The sequence below is a fragment of the Prunus avium genome, chromosome 3 (assembly GCF_965620075.1).
Source record: "Prunus avium chromosome 3, drPruAviu1.hap1.1, whole genome shotgun sequence".
NCBI classification, from domain to species: Eukaryota; Viridiplantae; Streptophyta; class Magnoliopsida; order Rosales; family Rosaceae; genus Prunus; species Prunus avium.
The window spans coordinates 30,559,493-30,580,470 of record NC_142286.1 but is presented as its reverse complement, the minus strand read 5'-3'; the positions used below and the strand labels follow the sequence as shown (position 1 = coordinate 30,580,470).

At 36.8% G+C, this 20,978-nt stretch overlaps 3 protein-coding genes across 3 annotated transcripts; all 3 read left to right on the top strand.

Moving 5' to 3' along the window:
• The first annotated feature begins 3,226 nt into the window (after positions 1 to 3,226).
• On the top strand, positions 3,227 to 5,312 carry LOC148295919 (aspartyl protease family protein 2-like). Its single transcript, XM_088250442.1, has one exon. It carries the CDS (start codon positions 3,371 to 3,373, stop codon positions 5,069 to 5,071), a length of 1,701 nt encoding a protein of 566 aa, XP_088106568.1. The 5' UTR covers positions 3,227 to 3,370; the 3' UTR covers positions 5,072 to 5,312.
• A 2,457-nt stretch (positions 5,313 to 7,769) lies between these two features.
• On the top strand, positions 7,770 to 9,775 carry LOC110765941 (large ribosomal subunit protein eL20y). The gene is made up of 4 exons (XM_021969188.2): positions 7,770 to 7,899; positions 8,113 to 8,228; positions 8,668 to 8,731; positions 9,233 to 9,775. Exons 1-4 carry the CDS (start codon positions 7,885 to 7,887, stop codon positions 9,572 to 9,574), a joined length of 537 nt encoding a protein of 178 aa, XP_021824880.2. The 5' UTR covers positions 7,770 to 7,884; the 3' UTR covers positions 9,575 to 9,775.
• A 6,863-nt stretch (positions 9,776 to 16,638) lies between these two features.
• Positions 16,639 to 20,359, top strand: LOC110765937 (ATP-dependent caseinolytic (Clp) protease/crotonase family protein). Its single transcript, XM_088249985.1, has 16 exons — positions 16,639 to 16,913; positions 17,130 to 17,198; positions 17,337 to 17,420; positions 17,517 to 17,585; positions 17,721 to 17,784; positions 17,865 to 17,938; positions 18,067 to 18,150; positions 18,273 to 18,357; positions 18,435 to 18,520; positions 18,728 to 18,849; positions 18,958 to 19,018; positions 19,136 to 19,234; positions 19,453 to 19,554; positions 19,673 to 19,714; positions 19,861 to 19,967; positions 20,057 to 20,359. Exons 2-16 carry the CDS (start codon positions 17,169 to 17,171, stop codon positions 20,109 to 20,111), a joined length of 1,164 nt encoding a protein of 387 aa, XP_088106111.1. The 5' UTR covers positions 16,639 to 16,913; positions 17,130 to 17,168; the 3' UTR covers positions 20,112 to 20,359.
• The last annotated feature ends 619 nt before the right edge of the window (positions 20,360 to 20,978 follow it).

Sequence of the window (20,978 nt, the reverse complement as noted above, 5' to 3'; positions counted from 1 at the left end):
AGTCAACAATAATACTTCAAAATCCAATGGTTCCAAATGCTTTTTTTTATTTTTATAATTCCATTGTTGATAATATCAAAATATATTTAATATATATGGCGGCAATACGGCATGTATGTCTGCTCCAAATTCTACCAGCTACCTTCGTTTCTCTCTGTTTTGTGTTTCTGTGTTCACATTTCAAGGCGGTCATGGTGGGGGGGTGTCTTGTTGAACATTCCATGTAGAAATTAATGGCAGACATTCTCTCTTATTTATTGGTAGACATGGTGAGGAAATTAAGCTAGCTTAGCTACTTGCTTAATTCTCTTTTATCATTAACCAAGCTTCAAAGTTATGTCAATATTTTTATTTCTTTTTTGTAAACAAAAGAAACGAGAACTATTAAAAAATGGGAATCATATCTGGAAAAGACATTATATGCATCCATTTTTGACAAATATTTTTCGAATACATACCTTATCTCTTTTCCTCCTTTGTATTTAAAAAAATAATCTCCATATAAATGTCACACTCTATACATATGTATTTTCTCTCCGAGCAATAGTAGTTGGAATAATTTGAAGCAACTTTCATGAGAAAAGAATATTCAACGGTATCGAAACACCGTCACATACTACAATCAATTAATCTCAAATCACTTTCAGATTAAGTTGTCGTTAAATTAATTTGCCTTGTGCAAATTGGAAAGACCATAACATAAACCACAAGCCTCCAACCACGTATATGGTGTTATCCTAGATTCCTGCTTTTACTCTTTGACATGAACTATTTGGCTAAGAGCTGGTTAGGTAGTAAGTCAAGGCTTTCATTTCCTGTCTAATATATTTGTTTAGATACCTACGTCATAATCTAATTGATTCATTTCTAAAAGACCCAAGGCAACTCGTCAGCATATGACCAAATTAAAAAGAAAAATATACAAGTTCAATCAAGAAAATGTTCAAATTTGACAAAATAAACTAAATAAAACAGTCAAACGGAGAAAAAGTTCACTCCACTAACAACGATATTGTCTTCAATTTAACCACCTATATGTTGTAATATATTTAGTCAAGTATCCGATATGGGATATTACATTATTCAACGGCTTTTACCATGTCTTTGCTATGGTCACTGGTACAAAATCCAAATGACAAAAGAAAAAAAAAAATTTAAATATTCATATACCTTTAGTGAGTCAGATCAAAGTTAAGCAAGCTTAGTTAGAATAATAGTATTAATTAATTAATTAGGCTGCTTGAAAAAGGGTCTTGAGCATTGCATGATTGAATGACCATATCTAATCGAAATGGTGATGCCTGCTGCGTATACGTGCCTTCTGAACAATATTTTAGGGTAAGCCATGGAGAAGAAAAAGAAAACAAGTTTTGACTTCACTATCCATCTGACAATTACGAGTGAATTTAAAATAACAATAGGAAAAGTTTTCCGCCATCTAAAGTGTGCCTTGACTTTCATGAACTTCACGCATAATAAAATGATTCTCTTTGTCTTTTGTTCCTTATGAAATAAGAAACTATAATAACAAAAATAGGGTAATGCTAGGCTTACCACATTTTTCATACCACATTCATACATCTCTAATAGAATAGAGGTGGAGCCCACCAATACAATGGGGCCCACCTCTATTAGAGAGGTGGTATGAATATGGTAAGCCTAGCATTTTCCATCTTGAAATGAATGAGAATCGATACTTTTCTCTACTTCTCTTACAGACATTAAATCTTAAACATATTTCTCTACTTCTCTCACGAAAATCATCCGGAAAACCTTTACTCGATGTATTGTGTTGCATTCCTCGTTCCTAAATATTGCTTGTATAAAATTAGCCTAAGTTAATGTTTGATAATTAATATATATATACTAGCCTCTCCGCACGCGCTTCTGCGCTTGCGAGAGGCTTTTTTAAAAAAAATTTAAATTTATTTTAGAAGTAAAAAAGATAATGAGTGGTTGTGTTCCATAAAAATAGGATCTATTATCTGAATTTTCTTTTAATTTTAATTTTTTTTAATATGAAAAAGTATGAATTTACCATATTATCCTCATTTAATTAATAATTTCAATTCTTAATGTTTGCATTAATCAAGGGCATTTTCTGGTATTTTGAATGTTTCACCATTCTCTGCCTTTTGCTTTATATATATAGATAGATATATTAATGTGATAGGTATACAAAATTATTCCAATTCCTTCTTCTCTTGTGTCTCTTACTAACACATGGGTATTGAAATGATTTTAGATTCCTTACTTCCCATGAGTTTACTTTCCCTTATTCTTAAGTTTCCCGATTCATGAATTCCCACATTCCTTGCAAGTAAACATGCCATTATTTTTCTCGCAAAACAAAAAAAAAAGGCCATTATTTCTTTAAAGTTAACAAATAAAATACTTCGTATTCAGTATTTACTTTTTAAAACTTTCCATAATTTATATGGCTTTTACTAAAATAATGATTTGGTAATATAAAACAATATTGTAAACCAGTTATTTCCTAAACTATATGAAAAGTAAACCATAGTCCAAACCAAGACCAAAGAGTAGTTTTACCAAGTAAACTAAAAAGTATTTGAGAGAGAGAGAGAGAGAGAGAGAGAGAGAGAGGCAGGCTGATGTTCATGTAGCCGCTAGTGTAAAAGTATAACGGTATATATGGCAGTCACAGTGCCGTAAGCCAATGAAGCAGGAAAGAGAGAGGAAGAAGCAGAACAAGATGAAGACCAGGTAAGCACTTACAGAACAGACCACACACACAACATTAATATAATTTTTATATTAAAACGCAATTCACAGCCTCACTATTCTTTCTTTTATTTCCAAACCGCGTTTTCAACTCCAACCCTTTTGAAAACCAAAAACAGATTCAAACTCTTGGACATTGATTCTAAGCTGAGAAAGACACACAGACTCTCCTCACAACCCACTTGCCTCTTCCTTTCTTTGCTTTAACTGAGTCTTCTCTCTTCAATAAATATGTTCCCATCTCCCCAATATACACATTTTCACCTGCAAACTCTGTCTTCTTTCAATTTTTTTCCGTATCCTAGAAGCTATCTCTGTTTTTTAAAGCTTTAATTGAAGTTTCCGTTTCTGGGTTTTTGTCTCCTGTGCTTATAAACCCCCTTCTGCTTCGTTTTCATTTATTTTCCAATTTGTTTTCCTTGTTTCGTTGGAATTCAAGTCCTTTATAATTGTTCTGTTTCTGGGGTTTTCTTGTCACAACCACTTGAGAATTCTGAGTTCTGATTTTTTCACATAAAGCCTTGAAATTTCAGTAAAGTTTCAAGCTTTCTGGGTTTGTTTCCAGTTTTTTCTTCTTCTAAAGTTTTCTTCATGTAGGATTTTCAAACAAGAAGAGACGATCAGAATGGTTGCTAAGGCTTCTCTCATACTGGTTCTCCTTGTAATCTTCTCCTGCACTCTAGTTGCGATTGCTGGAATTCACAACCACAACAATCAAACTCCTAATGGCTCCACTCTCGCGGGCATAGAATTGCCAGAGCATATGAACTTCAATGCTGTCTCCTCCTCATCCCACACTGGATGTAGCCTCAGCAGCTCAAAGAAAACCAAGCAATCAGATTCAACCATGGAAAAAGCAGTGTCCGATAATGAAGAATCTGACGACGACGAGGATGAAGTAGATGATGATTCTATGACAAAAATGAAACCCCATAAACAATCTGTGAAGCTCCACCTGAGGCACAGGTCACAGAACAGAGAATCCGAGCGTAAGAGTTCTGTGATTGAGTCCACAGTCAGAGACTTGGTCAGAATTCAGACCCTCCACACAAGGATTGTTGAGAAAAAGAATCAAAATACCATGTCAAGGCTACAGAAAGACAAGAAGATCCTCGAATTCAAGCCAGTTGTTGCTCCGGCAGCGTCGCCGGAGTCTTATACAAGCGAGCTTTCCGGTCAGCTTCAGGCGACTTTGAAGTCCGGGGTCAGCCTGGGTTCTGGAGAGTACTTCATGGATGTTTTTATTGGTACACCTCCCAAACACTTCTCTTTGATACTTGATACTGGTAGTGATCTTAATTGGGTTCAATGTGCACCTTGCTATGCTTGTTTTGAGCAAGATGGACCACATTATGATCCTAAAGATTCCACCTCTTTTCGAGACATAAGCTGCCAGGATCCGCGGTGTCGATTGGTTTCGTCCCCGGATCCTCCTCAGCCTTGCAAGGCTGAGAACCAAACATGTCCCTATTTCTACTGGTATGGGGACAGTTCCAATACCACTGGGGATTTTTCCCTTGAAACCTTTACTGTTAATCTCACATCACATACTGGGAAGGCAGACTTTAAGAGAGTGGAGAATGTGATGTTTGGATGTGGCCATTGGAATAGAGGCCTGTTTCATGGGGCTGCAGGATTGTTAGGACTTGGGAGAGGGCCTCTCTCCTTTGCCTCTCAGCTTCAATCACTTTATGGCCATTCATTCTCTTACTGTCTTGTAGATAGAAATAGTGACACCAATGTTAGCAGCAAGTTGATTTTTGGGGAGGACAAGGAGCTCTTGAGCCACCCAAAGTTGAGGTACACCTCATTGGTTGGTGGCAAAGAAAACCCTGCTGATACATTTTACTATGTCCAGATAAAATCCATCATGGTTGGAGGGGAAGTGGTTGACATACCAGAGGAGACATGGAATTTGACACCAGAAGGTGCTGGAGGCACAATCATTGATTCTGGCACCACACTGAGTTATTTTGCAGATCCTGCATACCAGATTATCAAGGAGGCATTTTCGAAGAAGGTTAAAGGATATCCAGTTGTAAAAGACTTCCCATTTTTAGATCCTTGTTACAATGTGTCTGGTGTTGAGAAGATAGAGCTTCCAGAATTTGCAATTCTGTTTGCTGATGGAGCAGTTTGGGATTTCCCAGTTGAGAATTACTTCATCCAGATCGATCCGCAAGAGGTTGTTTGCTTGGCAGTGCTGGGAACTCCAAAATTTGGTCTTTCAATCATTGGTAACTATCAGCAGCAGAATTTTCACATCCTCTATGACACAAAGAAGTCTAGGCTAGGATATGTACCAATGAAATGTGCTGATGTTTAACAATATTTTGTTGGAAGATCAGGAGGAGGTGAAAAACTGTAAACAATTTTTTTTCTCTCTTTTTTTTTTTTAGTTTTTCCTCCCGACAAGGATCTGAGGTAACGCACAGAAATTAGATTCATTGTTTTTTCATTTTATATTTTTCTGAAGTTCAAGTGATTACATATTGATAGCTAGACAGGGTCATAATCTGTACTGATCAAACAAGCAATCTTATCAATGCATTTTTTCAAATTTTATATTTCCTGGTGTTCTTGTTGACTTCTGATCTCTAAGTTTAATTGAGTGAATCATTCATTCATGATCACTTTATGAGTGTCTTTATGCAAATAGGGGATTTGGAGGGAGGCTGATATTCTATGACCTAATCTAATTTCATTGTTTAAGACCAGAAAGTTTACTCAAACGGCTGGTTTGAGAGTCTTGAGACCTTTGTTTATTGCTCACAGATTATTTCATTTTGGAAGGCTTCTGTGTGTGAGTTTGCACATGAATTTCTAAATCTTTGTTGCCCTTTTTTCTCCATTTGTTTTTGTTTATCCTAATTCCTTATCACTCCTTGGACTATAAATATTTATTTTGTATGCAGGTCGTTGGTTCCTGATATTGAATGTAGATTATAAAACAAAAAGACTGGTCAATTTTTAGGTGCAAGAAACTTAAACATATAGTGTGTGTATACAAACAAAGAACAAGTCAACCCTTTGGGCTGCCACAATTACTTTTTATTTCAATCTCTATATATACAGTTGATGATAAGGTTACTCCATTCAAAGGTGGGCCTAGATTAGCCTCCTAAGAATATGCTTGCTCTGGGTGTAACAAAACAAATGTGTTAAAATCATCAGCCTTTACGTTATATATTTTTTTATAGCACAAATGAAGGTGGTTTCTCACACACACACACAACTAAGATGCCATAAGCGTTCGACTATGAGATATCTGGTCTGCAAGTCAATGCCCTTTTCCATTCGGCTAGACCCTATTGGCCATTAGCCTTTACTTTTGTTCTAGTAATATTATAGTCATTCTGATGCTTTGTAAGCTATCTCATATCTCAACTCTGCTTCACAAGCTGCATATATAAGTTTATAGTTAATTTGGATAGGTTTGAGTAATCTCGTGTCTGTGTAATGTAAACATTTATACACAATGCATGTATATATGTATATGGTTAATTTGGAGTTTGGGACAAGTACTTAAAAGTGGATATGTTTTGTTGTGGACATGAATAGTATTTCTGACGTAAATGAACCACATAAAATCTTGAGACAACCATAGTTTTAATGCTTTGAAATTTCTTCTACATGATGGAAGAAATGACCAGATTCCACATCTAGAGGGGCCATAGCTAGCTCTCACCATAAGAGCCAGCTTTGTTGAAAGAAATTTCCAACATATTGCCTTGCAAGGTGGCTTATTGCAGAATATCTGAAACCAAGACTCATCTGTTTCCAATTCAATTATTCTCGTTCATTCATCCAACCCATTTAATGCACAACTTGCAACCGTATGTTTCACCGATATTATCTCAAACTTAACCAGTCATAGAGTTCGACAAGTCTAGTATATTAGGGAAAATGTTTCTGCTTCAAGGGGTGATAAATATGGATGAACAAACTTCAATGTCTAGCAATAAACTCCAGTAAATGAGCTGATTTAGATGTCTCTCAATCTCAAGTCTTTCTAATGAATCTGATTAAAGTTGATTACATGATATGAGGTGCGCACGTCTCTCTCTCAGAATAGGTAGGACTTGAATTTTCTCACTATTAATTGCAATTTGCCAAGCTTGACAAATACCCATCTGCGTCCGAGAGAACCGTGGTTCAGTGGAAGACTACCGGAATGGAAATGCAATTTGTTATCCTCACCATTCTAATTTCTTCTAACTATTTCAATGTGTTGACCTGCAGTCAAGGTTTTTGTGTGCACAAAATCACAAGTTAGACCTGCTTGTGTGCTTATTGTCACGACCCACGTGGTCAAGTTGGGTTTCTTGCAGGAACCTTTTTTTCCAATCCGACGAGAAGTCAAGAAAGGGAACTAGGAAGATAACTTATGAAGGGAAACTTGTCACAAAATGAAATGGTTTTTTTATTTTAAATAATAGTTTAAACTACAAAGGAATGAGATTTCTCTCACACACATTACCAATATGCCATGAGAGTTCGAAGTCTGCAAGTCAATGCCCTATTTCACTGGACTAGACTCCGTTGGCATTACACATTTGAAGCCCAAACCAAACAAATTCAAATTAAGATGTTTATATAAGGGGCTATGTTGATGGGTTACAATGTGGGGGTCCAATAGCTATTAAGGACCCTCTCCTTGTAACCTCTCAAGGTAGCCTCTTTGTAACATTGGACCATGCTGTTTAGTTCTAAACCGAATCAAATTGGACCGTGCCCACCGGCTTAAAGCCTTAAAAAGTTATTCATGGGCCAAACACTATGCTCTGTTGCAGTTTGAGTTTTATTGGGCTGCTTGAATGACATAGAAGTTCAACAAAATCAGCACCTTCCAGAATTTGTGATCTATCGCCCTTATTTCGTTTTTATTTTGGACTTCTTTAAAACTTTAAAAAAAAAAAAAAAAAAAAAGAAATCTAAAAATTAAAAGATCCAAATTTGTTTTTGGGCTGTATTATTTTGGCCCATAAAATGTTGGGCTTTAGTTGGACTCTTGAGGGCCCATACAGAAAGTAGAAGAAGTAGGGTTTTTAACCTTCACTTGTTAGAGCATTGGAAGAGAACCTGTTTTTGGAGACAGAGCAGCCAGCAGTCAGCAGCGGCCTCTCTCCCACATCCCAAATGGTTACCTTCAGGGTGAGTCTCCATGATATTCTCTTGATCTAGCTACCACAACCCATTATCGGTTGTTAGTTTTTGTTTCCATGGGAAACTTTTGTATGCTTTCATTTCGTTTCTCTGTACATATTTTGTGATTTTACTTTGTTTTCAATTAGTGTTTAGCTTTATGTTTTCTGCAAACATGGATTTAGGGAGCATAGAATGATGGGTTTTGCTTTGTGTAAACAGTTTCATCAGTACCAGGTGGTGGGAAGAGCCCTCCCATCTGAAAAAGATGAGCATCCCAAGATCTACCGTATGAAGCTCTGGGCCACCAATGAGGTCCGTGCCAAATCCAAGTTCTGGTGAGCACTTTTCCATGTACTATTTGCTATATTTCTTTTATTTGGTTCCTGAAAAATGTAGGGGATATGAAAAGAATGAATTTTTAATCTTAGATTCTTGGTCATTTAGGAGTTAGGACCTCAGATAAAATAAGCCCACACTTGACTGTGCGTACCAATGTAACAAATTCATATGTTTAGAATCTTCTTTGATTTCCGGATGGTGCCAATAAAAGTTAAACAAGTATAGAGTTTAGGTTCCATGAAAGAAAGAAATTAATTGCATGATTTTTATGGACCTTTCATGGTTTTCATTGGTCGCGAGTTCTTCAATTTCTGTTGTTATGTTTTCGGGTTCTCGTTCAGATGTTTTTGTCCATTCATTTGTTATGTTTTGGGATCTCGTTCAGATGTTTTACTCCATTCATTTGAACTTCTTTTTATTATTATTTTAAATTAGGTACTTTTTGAGGAAGTTGAAGAAAGTGAAGAAAAGCAATGGACAAGTTTTGGCCATTAATGAGGTAGGCATCTTGCGCGTCTGTTAACGTCTCTCTTCCACTATGAGCCAACATGAGCTGCTAATGTGTTCTTTTACCAATTGTGGATTGGCTTCTTAAGCTGTCCCTGATTCAAATTAAAATAAGGTCTAGTTTGATTGTTCATGCTTAACCAAGAGCTAAATTGAATGTTTACCCACTTTGTAATAATGTTTACTTATATTCTTATGATAAATGCTTGAGGTTTTCTGTTCCTGAAAGATTGGCACTTATAGGTGGAATCAGCATTTTAGATTTAAGGTTCTCTTTCATGTATGATTTTAGATTTTTATGTATAGATTAGATGATGTGAATTTTCTATTGTAGTGTATACAGTATCAGGTGAACACATCGTCACTGCCAAGAACTTTTTTCTTTTTCTCTTTCCAGTCTTACCGGAAAGAGTTGTTTGCTAGTGTTTTTTACTGACTATAGTATTCACAGTATTTGGGTTGAGAAGAAGAATATGATATTTTCTTATTGCAGATATTTGAGAAAAGTCCAACAACGATCAAGAACTACGGAATTTGGCTGCGATATCAGAGCCGAACCGGTTATCACAACATGTACAAGGAATACCGGGACACTACTCTCAACGGTGCTGTAGAAGACATGTACACTGAGATGGCATCTCGTCACAGGGTGAGGTCTCCATGCATCCAAATCATTAAGACAGCTACCATCCCTGCAAAACTTTGCAAGAGGGAGAGCACCAAGCAGTTCCATAACTCCAAGATCAAATTCCCATTGGTGTTCAAGAAGGTTAGGCCCCCAACCAGGAAGCTCAAGACAACATACAAGGCAACCAGGCCCAACATCTTTGTGTAATTTTGTTGCCTTGCGGTTTCCTTTCATCTGAAAGCTTCGCACTTTAATTAGCTAAACTAGTTGAACCTAGGAATGGTGATGAAAGTTTTACTGAATTTTGGTTTCTTTCGAGTATGAACATTCTTTTTCTGTTATCCAGAGTGTTTCAGTTTTGAAGATTGTGGCTTTACAAGTCTATAATGAGCTTGGTACTTTGTTTTATGCTTTTCCTAAACCTTTTGATTATGAAGATTGTGTCCTCCATTCCATCTGTAGGAGTCAAGTTTTAACAGCGAACTACTGCAGGGCTTTCAGGCAACGGTGGCGGAATTAAATTAATGAAGTGACTTTCTACAGGTTATAAAAATCCATATTTTATTTGGTGAGAGAAGTGGCAACTCTTTTTATGTCCTATCTCGAAATGATAACCTATCTCGAAATGATAAACAAGACCTTGATCAAATGGGAAAAACATGTACTATAACCAAAGCTTCTTTATGGGTTTTCTTTTAAGTATCAATGTGGAAGCTTTCGTCCAAAAAAATAATTCAATGTGGAAGCTCCCTTGGCTTCGGTTACACTCAATAATCTAAGAAACGAGAGATCACCAATCCAAGTGGGTGCATCAAAACCCCAGAATTACAATAAAAAGAGAGGTGGTAAGAGTATATGCAGTGATTAGGATGATTGCAAATTTATTGCATAAAATTGAACTAAAAGAGTAAAATTTCACTTGCAATGGTGTGATTTAGTTCATTGCAAATTCAATAGATGCAATTGCAATAGAGGGTGCCATGTGATGAACCTATTGAATCACAATAGGCTAATCATGGGATTCACATGCCAATAAAAAAACCAGCAATTAATGCATTATGCTATTAATGTATAATACCAATTAATGGAGAAATTATAGAATAGTACAATATCACCACGTTAGGTTGTAGTACTTCCATTCAAAATTTGCCATGTGTATTATTTTTTATAAGAAATTAAACTATTGTTCCAGTTGGATTTGCAACTCCAATTTTACCCTTCACAACAAAATTAAAAAAATTGTTAGAAAAACAGAGAAAATGAAAACAACCCCTACCATCGCACTGACACCATCATCCGACGGCCCTCCCTCTCTGTCTTTCCATTACTTGATGTTCATTCAAATGTCTCGGTAAATTAGTAAATTAGTATTTCAATTTGATAATTAATAAATTAGTATTTTGTTTGAATATGGACCCATTTGCAATGATTAGAGATCTTGCAGGTGCTTCCATGGGTTAAAGAGAAGTTGCTGTTTCAGGGAGAGAGACGAAGGGCCCGCGGAGTGACCAAATTCGTAATAATATCTTCATGTCTAACACATACAACGTGATTGAAAGACTTGCTACTATGGGTTTGATGCTTGCAGGACTGGGCAAATTGCTATGCACCTGATTAACAAATTGAAATGGGATTTGGGTCTTCTTCACGGTATTGTTTGTTGAAGAAAGGAGCTTTCTTGGCACAATTGGGGAGAAGGGCAATGATGGGATGTGATTTGATTGCCAAAATACAGAAATAGAGGAATGAAATAAGAGGATGGGGGCGGCAGCCATGGGAGGCAGAGCGACGGCACGATAGTGAGATTGAGGGTGAGCGATTGTTGCTGGAACATTTTCTCTTCTATTTCTTTTAATTTTTTTAATTTAAAGGGTAAATTTGGAGTTTCAAATCTTCTCTCCAACCTTCTCTTTTGAATATTCTCCCTTTTTCACATGACACGTGTCACATTTCTTACACTTAAAACAATGTCATGAATGCATAGATTTTGTTTTCCAAGTTTACCCTTATTAAATATAATTTTTTTTCCCTTATTTGGCTTCCATGTTTCTTTCAATTAATCCAAAATTTTTTTTTACAGCTTTCTTATCACCTTGTTAAAAAAATTAGGGTTATTCGCAACAATGGTCCCCCAACTATACCCGTAGTTATAATTTGGTCACTCAATTCTATTATTAGTTGCAGAGGTCACTCAAGTAGGTGTTGTGTTGCATCATTAGTCCTTCCATCAAACTCTGTTAAATTTTCTATCAAAAGTGAGGGTAAATTTGAAAATTCATCCATAACCCTCCCCTTCATCCGCAATCCTCCATTCTCGCAACCCAATCCTTACTTCTTCTCCCTTATACCAAAATCTGGGCAGAAAAAGGAAAAGAGAAAGACAACTCGATTGCTTCTCCTCCCTTGTACCAAACTCGCCACCAAATCCTTCCTCCCACCCCAACCCATCGCTCACTGTAAACCATCAACCATAAACATCCATAAATGTAGAGAGAGAGAGAGAGAGAGAGAGAGAGAGAGAGAGAGAGAGAGAGAGAGAGTGCTCGCCACTTTCTTCCTATATTACAACTATTAGTATTAGTGAGGGATATGGAGGTGGGTTTGGGAATTGTGTGTGTGTATATAAGGGGTAAGAGATTTTCACAGAAATGGGGGAGCAACAGGCTGTAGGAGTTGCTTGCTAGTTGGGTATCACATATATAAGAGGAAAGGGGTTTCACAGAGAAAGAGAGAGAAGAGAGAGAGAGAGAGAGAGAGAGAGAGAGAGAGAGAGAGAGAGAGAGAGAGAGAGCAGTGAAGGGTTCTCTATGGGTTTCTTTTGTTTTTTCCATTACAAATCTGAAACAGGTTGGGATTTTTATTTTACGATTTAAGACTGAAAAATCTAAGCTCGAAAGCTCAAATTTCAAGCTTGAAATTGTTATTAAAACTCAAGAAAGCTATGGTTTTTCATTATTAGAAGCTCAAATCAAAATCCTAATCTCACTGTTTTTGGGCGATGAAGAAGTTGTGACTCTTTCAGAGGAACAACACAAAAAGCTTTCAACTTTTGCTGAAATGTCTGTGGAGAGGTCCTTCGAAACTTGGGAGGAGGTTTAGCGCCATGGCCAGGACTTAGTGGACCGCCTCGCTGTTGCGTCGATTCAGCTGCACCAAAATGGATTCAGCTGCATCTTCAACTTGTGATACTCACAAGTGCACGAGCCGTTCGGTAGTATAAGATATGTAAGTGCGAGGTCGATTCCACAGGGATTGGTGATTGAATAATCCAATTCAGTTTTCCTACACAAAACAGAATAACAAGAAAGAAAATAAATAAAACAAGAAAGAAAGAAAAGAAAATAACTCAAGTAGATAAGTTCCCAAGTTCAATTAGATTAACGGATTGATTCTAGCTAAAGTATGATTAGGCCATGGTGTTTGGTCCTAACCTTGTGTTCCTAATTCCCTAATTTGATCATTTGTTGTCTAACCTAAAATTAAGCATTAGGAACCCATTAAGCATAGAAGAACAATTTAAACAACCAAGCATGTATCTAATCCCTGTTGTCGAATGTCCATACATACTCTTCCTATTCATAGTTCAATTCGAATTAAAGTATGGTGTCTACTCTTAATTCAAACCAAGATAGCTAACATGCAAGCCTAAATGGTGATCAATCATTCAAACTAGCATATTAACTTATAAGCATAATGAATAAGAACAAAAACCATAATTGAAACTTGGAAACTAATTAAACTTGAATACTTAAGAAAGAATGTACATTACAATAAAAGTAAAGTGGAACTAAGAAAACTTAAGGAGAATTTCAGCACAAATATTTCATTACAACAATTTAAAACTAGAAAGGAAACTAAGAGAATTTGAGGGAGAGAAGGGAATGGAGCTCTAGAGAAGTGTTTGAGAGCTCCCCCCCTTGGGGTGTGATTTATGAAGCTTGAAGGCTTCTCTATTTATAGGGCTAAGAGGGAGGAACAACATGATGGATTCCCACACCATCCTTCATCTTTTGCTGCACCTCAAGCATCTTCACATGGGTTCAAAGGTGATCAGATGTGGCTGCCTTTGCTGCCAACCCATGTGGTTGCCTTTTGGTTGCCAACCCATGTGGTTGCCTTTTGGTTGCTGAAAAACGAGTTTTCTGAACCAGTCTTGGTGTAGGAAGGCCAGAGGTTTCAAAACGTATCCAATGGGGCTCAAATTTGGATATGTTATACTAGACACCCATTGGAACAACTTCTATGAAGAAAGTATTCCTATCGGAGCAGTAGAAGTGTGTGTTTTGGGCCTTGAAAGTTGGCAGCCGAACAGAGACTGGAATTAACTTCATTTCATTTCTTTGCTTTACATGCATGCACATGCTTTCTCTATAATAACTCCAGCATGTACCAACTTGCTCCTTTAGAATTTCATAGCTGGAATGCCTCCCCACTTCACTCATTATGTTGGATCCAAAGTCAGTTGCAGCATGGGTGAGGCACATGGCTTAAAGGAGGAGACAAGGCTCAAAGCTGGCAGCTGCAAATCCTCCTGAGCATGGTTCAGTGTTGGACGGGCTAAGGACTCCACATATGTTCAATTGGGCTGAATTTTGGATATGTTATACTAGACACCCAATTGAACAACTTCTATGAAGAATGTCTCCTCATCCGAGTTGTGCAGATTGCTGAAATGAGACCTGCAAGGTGACTTACGAAACTGGACTGACAAGAAGTGTGGCCCAACTTTGGTTTTGTCTTTAAGCTCTTGCTCTTTGCCAATCAGCCCTTAACATGCATGGATTGCATCAAATGTGATCTCTTGCTATCTTAACCTACAAAACACACAAATAGAGGTAAGTGACTCAAAATAAAGAGAAACTAAGCAAAATCACTAAGTAAAGAAGGCATGCAAGTGTATGAAATTATGGACTTATCAAAACAGAAAATGGATTAAAAGCACAAGTTTAACTCAATAACATAACCAAATCATAAGCTAGAAGGGTACAAATGATATACAATTATGAACCGATCACTCGCGCAGGGCTTCACGGGTTTGATTCAATCCCACATTAGTACGCCGTCGTTCGCTTGGCCTAACCCTAACACGTCGAAGCTCTTCAATCTCGAGTTCTCGAACCAAAGTTTCGGCAAGAGAGACTTTGTTGGGTTGGTGGCCGAGAACTCCGGGATTAATGGGGTTTCCGCGATTCTCAATATTGGTAACAGGATCGGGCAAGTCGGGGCGGATTTCGGGGCGTGCTTGAATGGGATGGTTCAACAGTTCTTTAGGACCTTATCGGTACCGTTTAGGCATGATGAAAATACTGCTATAGTGGCTGTTCAAGTTTGCTCAGAGAGAGAAAGAGAGAGAGAAAGGGAGGGTTGTTGAGGAAGGGGAGGGTTGTGGATGAACTTCCAAAGTTACCCTCACTTTTGACATAAAATTTAACAGAGTTTGACAGAAGGACTAATGGTGCAACACAACACCTACTTGAGTGACTTCTGCAACTAATAATTGAATTGAGTGACCAAACTATAACTATGGGTATAGTTGAGGGACCATTGCTGCAAATAACCCAAAAAATTAAATAAGAAAAGGGTAATGCCATGCCTTTTTTCATAATTAAAAAACAATAAATAAATAAATAAAAATTATTTTTTTAAAAAAACTAAGTCTTTCTCCCTTCGTCTTCCTCTTCCTCTTCCACGTCAAACCCCCACCCCACCACCCCAAAACTGTTGTAGGAAAAAAAAAAAACCTGAGACACCCATCTCATGCGGCCAAGGCTGCCATATAATGAAGAAAAGAACAAATCCAAATCCTAAATTTCATATCATAAAAACAAATTGCACCAAGTAAATCAACTGTTACTGGGTGAGTGTGGCGCGACAAAAGGACTATTTTTTTCATCCAAATTCCAAAGATTATTTGGAAGAGTAAAATTGGGTTTCAATTGTAAAAATATTTGCTGATACATTCCTTCGATAAATCTTGGAATTGATTTTAGTAGTAATAGAGAATCAAAATGGGGCCACGCCTACACTGCGTCGAGGATAGGGTGGGTTTGGGATGAGACAGGTTGGAGAAGAAAAGAAGGCTAAGACAAGTTGGAACAGAGAATAAGGCCTGGGTTTGGTGGTTAGATTAGTTGGGTGTGGGGTAGGGTGGGGTGGGGTGGGGTGGGGTGGGAAGAGGGCGGTTGATGATTAAAGTGGGAGAGACTTGACGGGGAAGTAAAAGATCCATGTGGTCCTTTCAAATCTTATAACTTCTTATGATATAAATCTTTTAAAATCCAAACGTAAAAAATCTTGATTATAAAAATCTTATAAGTCGTTACATTCCTAAATAGTCTTTTAAAATCCACTGGACTTATTTATCTATAAATAGTCTTTTAAAATCTCAATTCAATACACCCTCTTAATGTATTATGTGTAATTAAATATATTATTATATTATTAATACATTTAATAAGGGTAAATTTGGAAAATAAAAAACTAAATTGTCTGGTGCATTAATGACATTGTTTTAAGGGTAAGTAAGTGACACATGTCATGCTAAAAAGGGAGAATGTTCAAAAGAGAAGATTAGAGAGAAGATTGCTAGCATTCCCTTTTTGAATGGAAGTATTACCAGCTCACGTGGTGATACCGTACTATTATATATTTCTCCAATTAATGCATGTGTAGCATGGATACTTGAATCTTTCTTTGCCTATATTTTTGAAGAAAATCCAAATAAACATGTTTGTCACCAAATTAATTTTTTTTTCTCTTTAGATATATTCAAAATTGGTATATTTTTGAAGATCTCTTTGATAATATTTTAATGGTACAATTTTTAGTGTTATTACGTTTATTCATTTTAATCTATTTGAGTAAACTATTAATTATTGATTTGAAGATATAACTATTGATTTGAAACTATTAAACTGTACCATTGTAACTAAAATTGCAATTCAATTCCATAGATGCCAAAATATACATTGAATTATTGAACCATGATTGAGGCATGATTGCGGATGCTTTAAGCGGAGAAATTAATGAAGCGACTTTCTACAGGTTTTGAAAATCCCAAATTTTGTATATTAGCGAGTTAAGTGGCAACTTTTCTTTGTCCTACGTTAAAAAGATGAACAGAGGCTTTTGTTCCTTGTGGGTTTTACGAACGTGGAAGCTTCCATAACTTCGGATAATCTAAGAAACCAGAAGGAAAAATCTGGTTTTGATAAAACTTCCTCATCTACCTTTCCCATAAGTCCAAAAATGAAAAATCTGGCAATCACACTGTAGCTAACCACAGTGGATCAAAACCACGGTATGTTGGTAGTTTAAACATACACGGCAAGACTTGGAGAAATTGCTGGCCATAAAAATAGAGACTTGGACGTGGATGCTCTCTCTCTCTCTCTCTCTCTCTCTCTCTCTCTAACAAACGAGCTACTTAAGTAGCTAGCAAACAGTCAAACAGTCAATAGCCAACGTTAAATACTGCACCATCATCAACCTCTTCACAAACCCACTTTGGTCGCTGCATTTTTTGTACAAGAGCTCCACGGTTCATGTAAGTTCTCACTGCTTCTTTGATCGATTTGCTGTCGAGTTAGCTCAAAAAAATTAAACTGCAATGCTTCTAATTCTACTTTGAAAGATTGGAATGAAATGGGCAAGTTTCTTGGCGGTTGCCCCACAATTCCGGAACTAATTATCTGGGATTAGTTCACTGCTCAAAAAATTCATGTTTTCCTCATTGCCCCTTGTTGTTAATTTGTTTGTGCAGCTTGTTGGCTTCTAATCCACTAGTTAATTGATCATTTAAATGGCACAAGAAGTTGTAAATTCAGATGAGGTAATCTCCTTGTGCAATTGTAATTGCACCAACCTTTCTTTGGATGTTTATATTTTTAGTTTTCTTCTTGCAAATAGTGAACATGATAACTGTCTGCTAATTAGTAATTACCATATGGGTGTTTATGTAATCTTTTAGGTTGTTCTTGGAGAAGAAATAGACCATGTGAGGTTGATCACCTTGAACAGGCCTCGTCATTTGAACGTCATCTCATCAAAAGTGGTATGCTCACAACGTCAACTAGTTTTGTTTAAGTTCTTGGTTTTTTTTTTTTTTTTTTTTGGGGTTCTTAATTCACTTTTTTTTCACTGCACTCAGGTTTCTTTGCTAGCAGAATACTTGGAAAAGTGGGAAAAAGATGATAAAGCTGAGCTTGTAATTATCAAGGTTACTTCCAATTTTTCCTGAAATCTTGAACTAGCATTGGTGGTCGTGGTTTAATAGATCAATGCACAACTTTGATGAAGTTTTCAATCCCATTTAGATATTAGCCACTTGATATGCTTTGGTGTTCTTGTATAGGGATCGGGTCGAGCTTTTTCAGCCGGTGGGGACTTGAAGATGTTCTATGATGGCAAGAACTCAAGTAAATGCTTTCTCTTGTGAAAATATTTAAGTTCTTAATATATACAGAAAGTGAAGTTGCTCTTGAACCTTCTTTGGCAGAGGATTCCTGCCTTGAAGTGGCTTACAGAATGTATTGGCTTGGCTATCACATTCATACTTATAAGAAAACCCAGGTAATGCTTGAAATAAAGTAATCCTATTGCCTGCGTTTCCATTTGAAAATGGGTTCCCTGTAGACTGCATGATTCCAAGTTTATGCCACTATTTAAGGGTATCACTGAAGAATTCATGTTATCAATAGGTGGCTCTGGTCCATGGAATTTCAATGGGTGGAGGCGCATCTTTAATGGTCCCAATGAAGTTCTCGGTAGTCACAGAAAAAACTGTGAGTATGAATATGATCCTAGTGAGATGTTTATAGAAACACCTCTATCTTTAGTGTTTACTGGGTTGATATCTATGTCTGCATAGTGACGTCAAAATTTTCTGTGGCATATTTCATGACAGGTATTTGCCACTCCGGAAGCTAGTATTGGCTTTCATACTGATTGTGGTTTCTCATATATACTATCCCATCTTCCTGGGCATCTCGGTAAGCATGCAAATATAGGGGGAAATAGTTTTTCCTGGATTTTACTGAAATTGATTGGTATCGTGTGGGGAACGCAGGGGAGTTCTTTGCCTTAACAGGAGCAAGACTGAATGGTAAGGAATTGGTTGCTGCTGGATTGGCAACCCATTTTGTCCCTCTTGAGGTGATTTTCTCATTCCTTCACTATAATTTTCTTCCTCCGAAACCAAGTCTCAGAAGTATTAGCTCACAAGATTTGCCCCTCAAGTGATCTGAAAAGCTAAGAGACTGCGTTATACACATCCATCATTATTAGATTCTTTGATATAATTCTTCTTCATAGTTACTATGTCAAACTAAAATTTGCTATTGCACTGTTTTTGTTCATCAGAAATTGTCGGATCTAGAGAAGCGTTTGATAAGCTTAAACTCTGGAGATGAGAATGCAGTCAAAGCTGCGATTGAAGAATTTGCGGTGGAAGTCCAGCCTGATGAAGAAAGTGTTTTAAACAAGTAATAAATCTTAGTTGCTGGTGTTTAATTGTTAATTCCACTTCAATCCTTAACATTAACATGCAAAGCTTCATATCTCGATCTCAGTAACCTTTCCTTACCTTTCAGGCAGTCAATAATTGATGAGTGCTTCTCCAAAGATACAGTGGCTGAGATTATAAAATCATTTGTAAGTTACCTTTTGCTCATTTCTGATGTAACAGAATAATGAACAATTTCTTCGTAAAAATGGAGATTCAGGTATTTGCTCAGGCGTAAATTCTACAAATGTGTGTTTGTTTTTCAGGAAGCAGAGGCAACCAAAGAAGGAAATGGATGGATAGGTCCAGTTCTTAAGGGCTTAAAAAGATCATCCCCTACAGGATTGAGAATAACACTGAGATCGGTATGGTTTCTCGCAGTTTGATCAGTTGCACATTAGGTTTTAAGTCCTAGTGAATACGTTTTCAAAAGGCAGTAGCCATGGTATTGCTTGTTAGTAAAGATGCCATCATCTGTTTTGGTCTGTGTCTCTCTGATTTGAACATGTATGGAAATGCAACCCGTAGATAATTCCTTCTGCCCTTTTCATGCTTAAGCTGCCTCTGACCTTGTATTCTCCAGATTCGCAAAGGCAGGAAGCAAACATTGCCTGAAAGTCTGAAGAAGGAATTTAGACTCACAATCAATATACTAAGAGCCATAATATCTGAGGATGTATATGAGGTAATTGTTGTATACCAATATTAATAACGAGAACATATAAGAATAAACAATCCCATGTTGGAAACACCCTCTTGCTCCCTGCTTCTGAAGTTTACTAATCTTCTATTTTGATATAAAGGGTATTAGAGCTCTCACTATTGACAAGGATAATGCCCCTAAGGTACCATCTTCTCTTTCTATTAAATGTTTCCAATTCTATGTGTTACGGTTTACGATCAAATTAGTTTGAGTACATATCTCTAAAGATTACATAGTCATCTCTCAAGACAAGCAAATCTAAGGAACTCCTGTTGTATTTGGTTGTAGTGGAACCCACCATCTCTTGACAATGTGGGTGATGAGAAGATAGACCAAGTGTTTCAGCTGTTTGAAGAAGATTTGGAGCTCCAGATTCCTGAAAAGGAAAAACACAGGTAAGGGTAGCTTCATAATTTATAATCTGGACAATGTTTTGGCTCAGGATAGAATCATGAACATGCTTTTTATTCAATCAAAATTGCAGGTGGGATGGAAAATATGAGAATTCACCTTATGCATCTTTGAAGGTGACTGACTAAACAAGATGCATTTCTGATCAGCTGTGAGCTTGTTCCTTGAAGTAATGTATTGTTCTCCTATGTTGTATCTCCCCAAGCCGATTTTCGTTAGTTATTCGGTTCGATGAATAAGCTTGTAACTTAAATCAGAGTTTCGGTTCTCATTGTATGCAATTATTTGCTTCAAGTTCTGCCTTTTTTTAAGATCATGTTCATGTGTCAATGTGAAAACATAATGGTGTAATAAACTATTGGGTTATTGTTTTCAAGTACTGTCTAATGTTTTCTAGTTTTATCACATCTAAATCCTTTCTTTCACGTTCTTCCATCTAAATGGAGCCTAAACGTACAAAAGCTTAACTATTTGCTAATTGAAATTACTCACAGTGGCTAGCTAATTGGTTGAATTTATCTCAATTTGGTCACAAATTATCCGTGTCTTGAGAGACCACCAGAAATAGAGGGGGAAATATCAGTAGAAACGACCAAAAAGACCCACACAAAAGATAAAATTCAGATGAGCAGTGGCATGGTGCTATTGCTCAGACAAATAGAAAATCACAAGCATTATTCTTATCTTTCAGAATAATTAAAATAAGGTCTAGTTTGATTGTTCATGCTTAACCAAGAGCTAAATTGAATGTTTACCCACTTTGTAATAATGTTTACTTATATTCTTATGATAAATGCTTGAGGTTTTCTGTACCTGAAAGTTTGGCACTTATAGGTCGAAGCAGCTTGTGGGGTAGATTTTACATTTTAGATTTAAGGTTCTCTTTCATGCATGCATGGTGGATTTTACAAAAATACCATTTTGCCCCTGCATTTAACTAAAAAGTTAACAAAATTGACAGCATGGCCATTTGTCCTAACGAAACTGAAGTTGAA